Source organism: Paralichthys olivaceus, chromosome 6 (assembly GCF_024713975.1).
Source record: "Paralichthys olivaceus isolate ysfri-2021 chromosome 6, ASM2471397v2, whole genome shotgun sequence".
In the NCBI taxonomy this organism is placed as follows: domain Eukaryota; kingdom Metazoa; phylum Chordata; class Actinopteri; order Pleuronectiformes; family Paralichthyidae; genus Paralichthys; species Paralichthys olivaceus.
The window spans coordinates 24835680-24848905 of NC_091098.1; the positions used below are offsets into that span (position 1 = coordinate 24835680).

The following is a 13226-nucleotide window of genomic DNA, read 5'->3' on the forward strand; positions in this document are numbered from 1 at the left end:
TCTGTTGTACTTTCTCTGTCTCTGACTGTTACCTGTACGACTTCTTTGACTATTGTAAGAGGACGTGCGTCTCTAAATAAACAGTGTGTGTGCATATTAACACTACCTGCTACCTATGTTTGTTTTTTTGTTGAATAACTCGTCCCAGTGTCGTCTGAAATGATTCTGATAATAAATGGACGATGTGACTAAACATTAACTCCTCCCTTCTCTTCTTTGCCTCGTTTCTCCCTCAGTTGTCTTTGTCTTGGATCTAACAGAATTAACAAACTTATAACTTCCTGTGTTGCTAAGTGTTTCTAATACTTGTGCAGCTTGTGTGAGTATGCATGGGAGAGTTTCTGACTAAAAAATTATAACATATAGTTATAGTAATAATTGGTTTATAAAAAACTTGAATGTAGTCGTAAACATGTATTTATTATATGTCTTGTAATACTGCAGGATTGATAACACCTTGGTATAACAGCTTTAATCGTATTTAATTACATATGATTAAACATCATAAAGCAAGTTTTAACTGTAGGCTATATTTAAAAGTAAAAAATAATTCATAAGTAGCTTTAAAACCATTTAAAACTCAAGATTTATTCTTTCCCTATAGGAATATTATGTTTTTAACTCAAGGTCTGATTTACTGCATTTATTCTGGGGCTTCATCAACTGATGAAATTGTCATGACAGTAATTTAACTTAAAATTTCCACCTAGATGAATGTGGTTGTAGATATATATATAGAATAAAATAAATGTTTATTTATATAATTAAACACTGAAGGTGCCCTAAAATCTGCTCACAGCTACATTATAGTGTTATAAACCATGTAGTAAATGTTAAAACCATTTCAGAACAGTGAAATGTCTTGTTTTGTCCAATCAACACTTCAAAACCAAAAGATTTCCAGTTTACGGTGATTAATCAATCGATCGACTAATTGTTTCATCGCTTGTTCCTCATAAATGTCAAATACAGAGGAGGTTAAAACAACAGGTTGGGAAGAACGCAACACACTTTAAGGTTTGAACTCTCTGATCTCTCCATGTTTTTATAACACGCACACACACACGCAAACACACGGAGGGAAAGCCAGGAATGTTCATTCCCCTTTTTAATTAGCCGAGTCTGGGAGCTCTCACGGGACAAAAGAGTCGAACCGCTTTTGTTATGCCTGCAGATTCAGCCGTTGCCATGGCCACAGGAAAAGTAAAGGCTCAGTATCTGGAAAGTTGAAAGAGTGAAGCTTCATGGTGCCTCGCTCTGATTCTGCTCCTCCATTCATCAGGCGTTTCTTACCCAGAGCTCCTGTGTTCCCCTCACTGCTGCTTGTTTTCTCCACTTTCATATGAAAGATGACGATTCAAAGTTTTGAGGGAGAGACTTTTCTCTCTGTAACGACCAGAAATAACATTAAAAAAACACTTCTGGAGCTGAAACTAAAGAGTCAGAGCTGCTGTGTGTGAGACACATTTATCCAGAGACTTCTCACACTAACACAACTTTAAACTTAGATGATCGATGAATCCTTTTTATAATGTTTTAACAAAAATTGCAGAGGATTTCAAGCATTTATATGTTGAACATGTGATAAAAGAAAAAAGGTTTTTTAGTGTTCATTCACTTTAAGTCCTTTTTTTTTTCTTCTAGCAGTTTGGTGAATGTGGGCCTTGGTATCAAGGTCAGCGTTCAGTGGTGGATCATCATTTTCATCCTTATTCTCCGTTGTTTTCCTTCACCAGGAGACGCCACGTACCTCGACATCTTCCGAGAATTCTCCCACATGGCCTCCCACAACCCAGAGAAGCTGAAACGAAGGAGTGTGCACTTCCGTCACTCCTTCAGGTAGTGGGCCCAGAATCTGGAGCCACGTGACATACTTGAAACGTGCAACAGCCACTTTCCAGATATCACTGTCCACCGCCTCCTGAGGAAAGACCTGAAAACATAAATAATACTGTTTCCATGATCATGATTCACCACCACAGTCATTTCTAAAGTGCAGTAAAGTGAAATTACAGTTTTGTGATGCTGGGTTTGTTATTATTAAGTGTTTAGATGAGCTGAATCATATCTGTGCTGTTCTCAGATCAGACTTTTATTATGATAGGATTTTTGCATTATGAGGATTTGCTGGTAATCTCCTCCTGTCAACATATATAATTATAGCATTGCTTTTTTTTTTTAATTTTTTTTTTTTACAATGTTAGATTTAACTTTGGATAAAATGCCAAGCACTTGTTTTATATCTTTTTCCTTTAAATCGTCATTTGTTTGCTCGATCGCATTCTCTCAGTGTCATTGAAGGACTTTCGTCAATACTTTACATCGATGAATTTCTCTGTAACGCATTTATTTACTCTCATTATAAGTCATTACTCCAACTTGAATTCTGCTTTGTTAAATGGATAAAGTGTCATATCAGTAGTTCTCACCACCAAACCGACGTCTTGAAGTCACAGTGTTTTTTTCTTCTCTCTCTCCATGAGCAGTTTATTTTGAATGTCTTATTCTGCCTCGACTACGCTGGTGTAGTCTTTGTCATGTTTTTGTTTTAATGTACTTTGCAGTATCACTATGAAACGCAGAGCTTGTGTTACTGTACATGTGCCATAGAAGCAAAAAAATGCTAATATATCTGAAGGAGCAGGGAAACTCATCTGAAGGTGGAATGAAATAAACATTGCCTGTGTTTACGTATGTGCAGGAACATCAGGCCTCCTTATTTGAAGCTGAGACACCGGCGCCCTCTTGAGCTGCAGCATGTGTATGATCCAGATTTAAACCAGTTTTATTTATCATCACACAAAATGGATAAAGGACAAAGGTTTATCATGTTTGAGGAAGAAGTCTATATTTTTTAACTATTTTCTAAAACAGTTTGCTGAATTAATTTACAGCAATCTGCTTCCAATTCATCACAAATGGTTTAATCTCTTATTATTTTTAATGCACTAGAACTTTAAAATTGTATTTATGATAAGATAATATGGATTTAGGATCTAATTATATCCAGAAACAAATTAATTAAACTGAACAGTAATTTAAATTTGCACCTTATCGACCAACAACCGTAAAATCTGGTTAGTGAGATGCCTCAAAGAAATGTACTTGTGGCTTCACAGTTAAACAGTAAAACTTTATGATAAGTAACTATGAATACAAGGGAAACACAAATATATGGAACTTGAAAATAATCTCATTTTTTACACTTGATGGTTTATTTTGTGAAATAAGTTTTGATTTATCGTTTACATGTCAGTAAACATATAGGCAGTGTTTGAGAAGTTCATATCAGCTGATTTTTATCATCCAGCCAACGCTCCAGAAATAATATCTCTATGCTTTCATAAGTACATGTAATATTTATATGAATAGTACAGACCCTTTCTCTCTGACTACTTTCATTCAAAGTAGAGTTTGTGGAGAATAGTTTTTAATAATTGCATTAACATTAAAATGTAGGCACGTTTTACTTTGACTTTTTCTTGAAAGTGGAGTTTTGTTTCTCTAGAAACTTCTGAAAACACAAATCTAATCATTTTTATTGTGACAGACTGTGACGTGTGGCAGCCAGTGACGTCACGTTGACAGGAAGTGGGACGTCTCTGGCAGCTGAGGAAGAAGATGGAGCTGAGAGAAGATGGAGCTGAGAGAAGATGGAGCTGAGAGAAGATGGAGCTGAGGGAAGATGGAGCTGAGAGTTTCCAGGCTTCAGGCTCGTCACGATGCTTTCCGACACTTTCTTCTCTCTCTCGCTGCGTCATGTTCTCAACATGTGACCTCGGAGTCCAGTCACATGGGACTGGATGCTCGTAGCTAGCTGTTAGCTGTTAGCTTGGTCCTCCATCCTCCCTGGTCCAGCTCAGGTGATCAGCTGCAGCTCAGACAACATGCTGAGACCTTGATGTCCCATCTGAGCGAGTGTCCGGACATCTACAGGTACTGGTACTGCAATACGAGTACTGTTACTGCTGTTACTGGTACACAAGTACTGTTACTACTGTTACTGCAATACAAGTACTGTTACTGCTGTTACTACTACACAAGTACTGTTACTACTGTTACTGCTACACAAGTACTATTACTGCTGTTACTACTACACAAGTACTGTTACTACTGTTACTGCTACACAAGTACTGTTACTACTGTTACTGCTATACAAGTACTGTTACTGCTATACAGGTACTGTTACTACTGTTACTGCTATACAAGTACTGTTACTGCTATACAAGTATTGTTACTGCTATACAAGTACTGTTACTGCTATACAAGTACTGTTACTGCTATACAGGTACTGTTACTGCCGTACAAGTACTGTTACTACTGTTACTACTACAAAAGTACTGTTACTGCTATACAGGTACTGTTACTACTGTTACTGCTATACAAGTACTGTTACTACTACACAGGTACTGGTACTACTACACAGGTACTGTTACTACTACACAAGTTCAATGTCAAGTCCACTTAGATAAAATATGTGAAATTAACCTGCAGGGCTCAAATGACAGATGTGTAATAAAGTATTTAGATGGTGGAGGAGGAAAGTTAGTTCAGAGGCTTCATATCGTTTCCGTATGATCAGGAGGAAATGACACACTCTCTCTCAGCCTCTTGTCTCCGGGGGTTTGAGACGTCCAGCCGATGTTTGCTTCATATCTTTGCTGTCGTCCACAGACATGGCATCGCAGCTCCAGGTGTTCTCCTCCCCCTCGGTGTCCTCCAGTGCCTACTCCCGTTCAAAGAGGCTCAAAGTGGAGAACCCTGCCTGGGATGTGTCCAACCAGCTGGGAGACAATGGTTTCTACCAGCAGAGCCCCACCCAGGGAGCTGCACCCTCCACTTCTGGCTCTAACTTCAACCCAGTGTACAACCCCAACCAGGTCCCCCCGCCGACCGCAGGCTCCCGGGAGCAGACGGTGGTGCGGGCGGCGGACAGCACGGGCAGCCTTCGCGGACCTCCCTCCTCCTCCTCCTCGTCCTCCTCCAGCCGTCGTGTCAAGGACGCCGAGTCCTCCTCCCAGCCGTGTGACCTCTACCACAAGCAGTACAGCCTGAAGCGGAAAAGTGAGGAGGTGGACAGCAGCGACAGCGTCCAGATACTGGAGGAGCTCTCAGCCCCCGTGGTCTCGAACCGCACCGGTGGTGGAGGGGGCACCACCACAGCTCAATCCATAGCACACTCCACTTCTACCACCAAGAGCAGCAACTCCCACAGTGAGGGCGACTACCAGCTGGTCCAGCATGAGATTCTGTGCTCCATGTCCAACAGCTACGAGGTGCTCGAGTTCCTGGGACGTGGCACTTTTGGCCAGGTGGCAAAATGCTGGAAGAGGGGCACAAATGAGATAGTGGCCATAAAAATCTTGAAGAACCATCCCTCTTACGCCCGGCAAGGTCAAATAGAAGTGAGTATGATGTTGTGATGAATGAAAACACCAGGGTGGTGAATGGAAGCTGTTGTCTCCTCACAGCACAGAGTGTAATGTTTTCTCCGTTATCATCTCCCTCCCCTCGATAGGTGAGCATCCTCAGCAGGCTGAGCACAGAGAACGCCGACGAGTTCAACTTTGTCCGCTCGTACGAGTGTTTCCAGCACAAGAACCACACGTGCCTTGTGTTTGAGATGCTGGAGCAGAACCTTTACGACTTCCTGAAGCACAGCAAGTTCAGCCCGCTGCTGCTCAAGTGCATCCGGCCCATCCTGCAGCAGGTCGCCACGGCGCTGATGAAGCTGAAAAGCCTGGGGCTGATCCACGCCGACCTGAAGCCTGAGAACATCATGCTGGTGGATCCTTTGAGGCAGCCGTACCGGGTGAAAGTCATCGATTTCGGCTCCGCCAGCCACGTGTCCAAAGCCGTTTGCTCCACCTACCTGCAGTCACGATACTACAGGTGAGAGCGTCACATGCCTGCGCAGCGAACCTTCATCACGTCTGCAACGTGTAACGTCAGCTGTGTTTTGTCTTCGTCCATTCTTGCAGAGCTCCAGAGATCATTCTGGGCCTTCCGTTCTGTGAAGCCATCGACATGTGGTCTTTGGGATGCGTCATTGCTGAGCTGTTTTTGGGATGGCCCCTCTACCCTGGGGCCTCAGAGTACGATCAGGTGCTGCTACTCGCTCATATATACGTTTCACTCTTTTCCTCTTAGCAGGTATTCTCAGTTTCTTTCAAAATGATTCTCATTGCAGACAAAAGTCAGATGTTAGTGTGTGTTAGTAACATTTCTCACTTTATTGACCAGTGAGAAATCTTACAAGGCATAAGTGACATAATGAGGGCGTCTTGGTGTGGAGGTGGCTGTGAGAGCACCTTCACCTGGAGGCTCAATCAGCGCAGGTGGGAGCCGTTAGCTGATTGATCCTCTGGTACAAAAGGCAGCAGCCTCGAGGAGACACACACACACACACAGAGAGGACAGACACTACCTCAGTTTCATGTTTGACGTCAGGCAGGATTGTTATTTGTGAAAACTTTATTTGTTTTGCTGGTGCCTTCACTGCTGCTTGAAAAGTTGAGCTTCTCTCAACTTCTACCACACAAAGTGCAAGTAAACCACAATAAACGGAACCACAATGCAGTTTGGAAACAATCAATATGAATGAGCAGTGTTTCTGGTGACGCCTCGAATGTGCTCTGTGTGAAATGTCCTGAACAAATCCATGAAGGAGGAGTACGACGCTAATTCCTTCTAGTATCAACACACTCATTTAAATCTCAGCTAAAAGGCAAATAAACACAATTTCCCCTCAAGTGCTCTTAGCACTTTATCTGTGAATGTGTACAAGGTGTGAGGGCAGGGTGATTCCTGCTGCTGGCTGTGGAGTCATTTGAGACAAAGCTGGTTCGTCAGGGTGTCAGACACCAGAGGAAAGATGTTCATTTTAATTCTTTCCTTCAGTTTAACCTCAGGTGGTTTTAACTGTCGAACTGTTTCTCTCCCACCAGCCGCTGACATTTTTATTTCTGCGTTGCTCTTTTAGATTCGTTACATCTCTCAGACCCAGGGGCTTCCCGCCGAGTACCTGCTGAGTGCAGGAACCAAGACCTGCCGCTTTTTCAACCGAGGGCCTGACTCCAGCTACCCCCTCTGGAGACTGAAAGTAGGTGTCTCTCTGCGGAAGCCGGTCACCAGTCACAACAATTCTGCACAAGCATCTCAACAGGACATTTACTGAGGTCGTACTGTGGTTATTTTTCTGCAGACACCTGCAGAGCACGAGGCCGAGATGGGGATCAAGTCAAAGGAGGCGAGAAAATACATCTTCAACTGTCTCGATGATATGATGCAGGTGAGGAAGTGACTCCCCCTCTTTGGGGTACGAGGTAGGACAACGTGTTTGCGGAGGTGTTTCAAACATCCTGTCCCCCGGCAGGTGAACATGACAAACCTGGAGGGGACGGACATCTTGGCAGAGAAGGCTGACAGACGGGAGTTCATTGACCTGTTGAAGAAGATGCTGACGCTCGACGCAGACAAACGCATCACGCCCATGAAGACTTTGAACCACCCGTTTGTCACCATGACACACCTGCTGCACTTTCCTCACAGCTCACAGTGAGTTCAGGACTGTGTCCACGTTCACCTGTAGGGTTAGTATTGACTTTTATTCTTTTCACAATAACCATCCTTTTTTTTTTCTTACCCTCAGTGTGAAGTCCTGCTTCCAAAACATGGACATATGCAAACGCAGATGCAGCGCCTTTGAGAACGGAAAAAACATGTTTGCCAGCAACAATCCTACAAGTGCAGCCACCAACCTCACCGTCACCTTCAGTAGCCAACTAAACCAGCACAACCAGGTGATCGACTGTGATCTGTGTCAGAGTCGTTTGGTTCTGAGGGGAAGAGTTTGTGCACATTATTAGTTTGAATAATTGTTTAACAATCAAACTTCTCAGACGTGTGGTTGAATATATCTGCTCCTCGCGGTGTGTTATGTTTATGAGCAGCAAATCTGGAACAGGGAACATTAAACAAAGTGTTTTCCAACGTGCTCCTGTGTTTTCCAGATGGCCTCGACAGGAGGTCAGTCCCTGTCCCTCAGCAGCAACGTCCCTCTGCTGAACTACCAGCCCGGCCTCTACCAGCAGGCCACCATAAACATCCCCGGCCTCACCCAGCAGGGTGTGCCGCTGCAGACCAGACCCACCCAGCTCTGCACCCAGACTGAACCCTTCCAGCAAACGCTCATCGTGTGCCCCCCCACCATCCAGGGTGAGAATGAAAGATATTATTATTTTTGTTGCTTCAAAGAAAATAAATCTTATCAGACAAACTACAGGAACAGCATGAATTAGAGCAATACACATGATATTTTTACTTAATCTGCGTCGTCTCACCTTCTAGGTCTTCAAACTTCTAATAAGCCCTCTGGTTATCCAGTGAGGATGGACAACTCTGTACCATTGGTTCCTCAGAACCAGTCGTCCCAGTCTCTCCACATCCAGCCCGGCATGCTGGCACAGGTAGGAACCGCTGCGGCTCCGAACAGACGTTTTATTGAATCTGAATCCAGATTGATCCGAGGCAGAGACTTCGTCCTCTTTAGGATTCATAAGAACATGAAGCATGTCTGTTCCAAACGTGTCGTCTCTGTGTCTGTGTTGGCGTCCTACCGCTCCCTCCCTCCACCTTCCCCTCACACCCTCCTCCCAGGCCTCCTTCGAACCCCTGCTGTTTGGCAGCCTGTACGCCTCAGTGGCGGCAATGCCACGTTTAGGCTCGTCCCGGCTGCCAGTTGGCTGTAGGGGTGGAAACCTCTGCAGCTGTCTGGATCAGAAAGCCTCCATGCTGGTAAAACACCACAATCACAACAGCCACTTTTTTCCAAATCTCTTCTTTCTTACTTGCTCTTTTTTCGTTATGTCGTCGTTGTGCCGCAAAGCATGTGCAGCTCTCCCTTCTGGTTTTCGCTATTGCTTCTTGAGTCCCTCACATTTCTCAGTGTTGGAAGACTCACAAACAGATATTTTGACTTTGGAAGTGATCGAGTTATCAGCTCTATCTTGCTGTGGTCAGTAATTAGCTCATGGACTCAGCAGTGTTTCCCAACAATTACTTCTTAAAGCTTCAGGAAATCCTGCGTAAATCTTGTTTTATTAAAAAATTCCAGGTCAGGTCACCATAGCAATGAGACCGGTGTTGACACCTTCCTTATCTCAGACTCTCCTCTCAGTTGCAGGTTTGTCTCAGCTGTGTGGCTTGCTTGCCTGCTTGCTTTGGTATTTCTGCCTCTGTCCTCTCCTGTAGCTCATTGTCTTCTTCAGTATCAAACGCAGCTTCTCTGCACAGGAACTCGTCCGCTGATCATCTCCCTCATTGGCCTTTTTTAGCTCTAATGTGACACGTTCTCTGTGACTTGGTGAGGGACGGAGATGGAAACCTTTGTGTTTGTCTTCAGGCTGCATGTCGTCTCTTTCACTATGATTCTCTGAGGGGAATAATTCCAACTTCTTTTTCTGCTGCGGTCGACACACGTCATTTTGATCCCTTCTCACAGACTGTCTCTGCTGGACCAAGTGACATGCAGTCAGTATCATATCATCTATATTACAATCTTTTTATCTTCTTGTGTGTGTGTGTGTGCTCATGCAGCAGGGCTGGCCGGCAGGCACACAGCAGATACTCATCCCCTCCACCTGGCAGCAGGTGCCCGGCATGGCCATCCACAACCCTGGGCAGACCGTAGTGCCTGACTCACCGATGGAAGCCCCCGTCTCTGACAGTCAGCAAGCGTCTGGCTGGAGGTGAGTTCAGTCGAACAGGGACTCTTGTGTTTTCATTTTAAAGCAACACTACGTAACTTTTACAGAGCAGCAGCGCCCCCTGCAGCCAAACATGGAGATTCATTCTATTTGGCTTCATATCAGAGTGATTAAGCTGCTGTTTTAAGGTTAAAGTTGTATAGTGCTGCTTTAAAACGTCCTGATATTCAAATGTAATGGTTCTATCAGGACCAGACGCTCATATGGACGTGATGCAGTTCAGATATAACAAGTAGAATTATTCTTTTCTTTTTCAAAAGGGGTCGTCATGGCAGCCAGTACGATGGTGTCACCCAGCAGGAATCTGGTGCTGGCCGTCACGGTGCCTCCCAAAACCACAACTCAGGGGCCGCTCACTCAAGAGCCCAACAGGGCAAGAGGTCAAAGGCGCGACACGCTGAGAGCAGAGCCAGGTACCAGTCAAACCATCACACTCTGAAATCATGTACGTGTTGTTAGGGAGCAGGCCGTCGATGACCCGTAGCGCCCTCAGCGTTCAGACGTCCAAACCTATCACTTGAAAATTCCTCCAGAGTCTGTGTTTGGAATGAGGCGGTGACAGTTCGTCTGTTTCCCCCGCAGGCCTGTGTCGTCGGTGCATTCAGCCCACACTGTGGTCCACAACACGTCTACTTTAGGCGGGGACCAGTCTCAGCCCATCGTCATCTCTGACACACCAAGTCCTGCCGTCAGCATCATCACCATCCACAGCGACTCGGAGGATGAGGACGACAGGAAGTTCCCTGCAGCGTGGTGAGCTCCTCTCCTGTCTGCGGAATGACTCGAGTAACATTGAGGGGTTTTGATTTGTTGACACTATAATTCCCTTTTGTCCTGCAGCTCCGGAACGAGTCAGAGGCCCAACGTGATCAGCTGCGTGACGGTACACGACTCCCATGACTCTGACTCCTCCAACAGCAGCCCCCTCAGCCCCAAGACCACCTCACAGCCCGCCAAGTCCCTGGCCATCATCACGCCCTCTGTGAAGAGCCAGCCTGGAGAGAGCACAACCCACAAAGCTCCAGCGGCTCCAGGTTTGTTTTGAGCAGGACCCCTCACTTCTCATTGTTTTCATGTCACAAGGAAGAGAAGCAGCGATCTATACCTGCAGCCGAGGGTGACGCTGGTGGTTTTCTTCCGGACGGGGATCATGTGACAGGAGCCTGGAACCCTGACGGAAATGTAGTAGTTTAAATGTGGCCTTAGATTGAAAGGCTAAACTCTTCTCAGTGCTCACAGTGTTCAATCTTTTTTCCTTTTCACCTGTAGATCAAACTACAAGTGGCGTTGGAAAGTCCAAGAAGGCATCGACGCTTCAGTCCAGTCGACCAGGAGATTCCAACACTGAGCGCCATCAACGGGCGGCATCCAGCCGATCTCAGCCTCTGAACCTGAGTCAGGTAACAACTTTCAAATGTTCCCACGGTGCAGTCGTGTACTGTCAATAAAGATGGACGATGGGTCTCCACTTCAAATTCTTCAACTCAGCAGATTAATGTTGTTTTTAAATACCACGTCTGGACGCTGACACAGATTCTCATCGCTCTCCGTCGTTACAGGTACAGCAATCTGTGATGTCATCATCCAATGACCAAACAGGAAGCAGTAGTTCCCTGAGGCGGCAGCCCACATACCCCCCTCCCGTCTCCTCCCACTCATCCTACCGCCTCCACGACAACGCCCTCTTCACCTCGACGCCCAACCTGTACGCGTACCCGGCGTCTGCCGCCCTGGCCTCCGTGTCCCAGGCTGTGGATCAGATGCAAGGTGGCTCTTCCCGCCACAGCAGAGCGAGCGGGGCGTACTCCTCTCTGGCGCTGCTGCAAAAGAACAGCAGCCTGGCTCTGGGAGGTTCTGCTCCGGGACAGTACGCCAACCACCACCAACACCACCACCAACAACTGCAGCAGCAGCAGCAGCAGCAGGCGCCGCTCGGGGAGCAGCCGTTCCACCGCTCCAGTGCTGCTTACCAACGAAAACTCAACCCGTACCCCTTCCTGTAAAGACTGAGGGAGACACACGCTCTGCATGAAGACCAAAATTAGACCGAGACTAGAGAGGAGCACAAGCTCATCACAGGCGGCTGTGATCAGACTTTTTTAATTTCCTTTACACCCCCAGTGTTTGTTTTCAGACCTTTCTCCGTTTTATTTTAATCACAGTCGCTTCTTAATCTATTCGTACTTTGGACTTTGTGTCGCATTGGATGCATACGGTACATTAACTGTCTGGAAGGGTTTCAATTCAGTCTCAGCACATTTGGTTTGAAATCCAACAGCGAGGACAAGGTTTGATTTAACTTTGAGAGCGTTTTATTTCCACGACAGATAATCGGTGTGGAGATTGTAGCCATGTCTACACATGGTGATCAAATTAATGTGATCAAACTTCTAGACTGCACTTTGTGTTGATTCTGAACACGTTAAACCCTAAAATGTAATTTTATTTGAGAAGTTAGGAAAACTGGAACTATTATGCTGCTCTATTATTATTATTATTGTCGAACATGTAATAATTGTTTAAAAGTTGCATTCACATAAACACTTTCGCCTTAAATATCTAGGCCAATTTCTTATTTTAAAGCTTAATATGTCGGCACGTTGTGATGAGTTAGATAAATATGTTGTGTGTTTTCTTTATGAATGTACCGTGTGTGTGTGTGTTTGTGTTATCTGTACTTCATTTTAAAATATCGAGGTAATCTCTATTGTACCGTGTAATGACGTGTCTCTGTGTTCCATGTTAGTTCTGTTTCAGTACTGGCCACTGACTTCATCATATTTCCGTGGTTAGTGTGTTGAGTGGGATGTGATGTTCGGAGGGGGATCATCATGGTTTGTATTTTTTTTGTTGTTACGGTTGCATGTGTCTGACATGAAGTAGCATTCAGGGGACATCTGTAAACTTCAGCGCCGCTCACACAACAATCAGTCTTGTTCTGTTAAATTTGTACAACACGCGTTAAATATATCGGTGGGGGGGGGGGTTGTAAAAGCTCTTGTCTTGTGACGTGACGTCTGTGAAGTGAAGCGTGCACATAAAACTCTGATCGATACTTATGTTAAAATTCACAGTATTTGCATTTGAATCGTGAAAAATCAAATGGGACTGAGATGATTTAAAAAAGACATTCATTGATGTTGAGTATGTTGCTGCTTCTAAACTAGAATGAAATGATGGTCGTTCTTACAAACCTGCTGTGTTGTGAAGTGCTACATGACATAGGACACACGATAAACCTTAACCCGTATATACGCAATAAAATCTTCTCAAAACACAAGACTTGCAATTGTCATTATTATTATAAACATTTGAAAAGGTCTACGAATGTATTTTACTTTAATTACGATCCATTGTTATAACAAACAGTGAGGTGAGGTGATACATACCCTGCACATGTGATTTTTTAAGGGCTTTGTTTCATTTACCTGGAAACCTCCCCAACTGGCAATGATAAAG

The 13226-nt window shown here is 44.9% G+C and overlaps 2 protein-coding genes across 6 annotated transcripts in view; both read left to right on the plus strand.

Annotated features, from left to right (window-relative positions):
* Positions 1 to 2694, plus strand: part of acap3a (ArfGAP with coiled-coil, ankyrin repeat and PH domains 3a) — a 53703-nt gene extending 51009 nt beyond the window's left edge. For all 3 annotated transcript variants that reach the window (XM_069527123.1, XM_069527122.1, XM_069527124.1), the window contains exon 25: positions 1737 to 2694. In XM_069527123.1, coding sequence (XP_069383224.1) covers positions 1737 to 1843 — 107 coding nt within the window. In that variant the 3' untranslated portion in view covers positions 1844 to 2694. The remainder of the gene's footprint in view (positions 1 to 1736) is intronic.
* Positions 2695 to 3622: 928 nt separating this feature from the next.
* hipk1a (homeodomain interacting protein kinase 1a) lies at positions 3623 to 13047 on the plus strand. Of its 3 annotated transcripts, XM_020111506.2 has the most exons (17): positions 3623 to 3936; positions 4675 to 5405; positions 5519 to 5892; positions 5982 to 6105; positions 6983 to 7102; positions 7205 to 7291; positions 7376 to 7557; positions 7652 to 7802; positions 8013 to 8217; positions 8350 to 8468; positions 8659 to 8796; positions 9598 to 9749; positions 10028 to 10180; positions 10350 to 10520; positions 10608 to 10801; positions 11037 to 11167; positions 11327 to 13047. In XM_020111506.2, the coding sequence occupies exons 2-17, from the start codon at positions 4677 to 4679 to the stop codon at positions 11768 to 11770; spliced, it is 3474 nt and encodes a 1157-aa protein (XP_019967065.1). In that variant the 5' UTR covers positions 3623 to 3936; positions 4675 to 4676; the 3' UTR covers positions 11771 to 13047. The 3 variants fall into 3 exon arrangements, with proteins under 3 accessions (XP_019967065.1, XP_019967066.1, XP_019967067.1); XM_020111507.2 differs by lacking the exon at positions 8659 to 8796; XM_020111508.2 differs by lacking the exon at positions 8659 to 8796 and having other exon boundaries at positions 9601 to 9749.
* The last annotated feature ends 179 nt before the right edge of the window (positions 13048 to 13226 follow it).

Coding starts and splice junctions, on each gene's coding strand:
- hipk1a (XM_020111506.2), top strand. CDS start 4,677: ATGGCATCGCAGCTCCAGGTGTTCTCCTCCCCCTCGGTGTCCTCCAGT. Junction 5,893..5,981: donor CTGCAGTCACGATACTACAG/GTGAGAGCGTCA, acceptor CCATTCTTGCAG/AGCTCCAGAGATCATTCTGG. Junction 11,168..11,326: donor AGCCTCTGAACCTGAGTCAG/GTAACAACTTTC, acceptor CCGTCGTTACAG/GTACAGCAATCTGTGATGTC.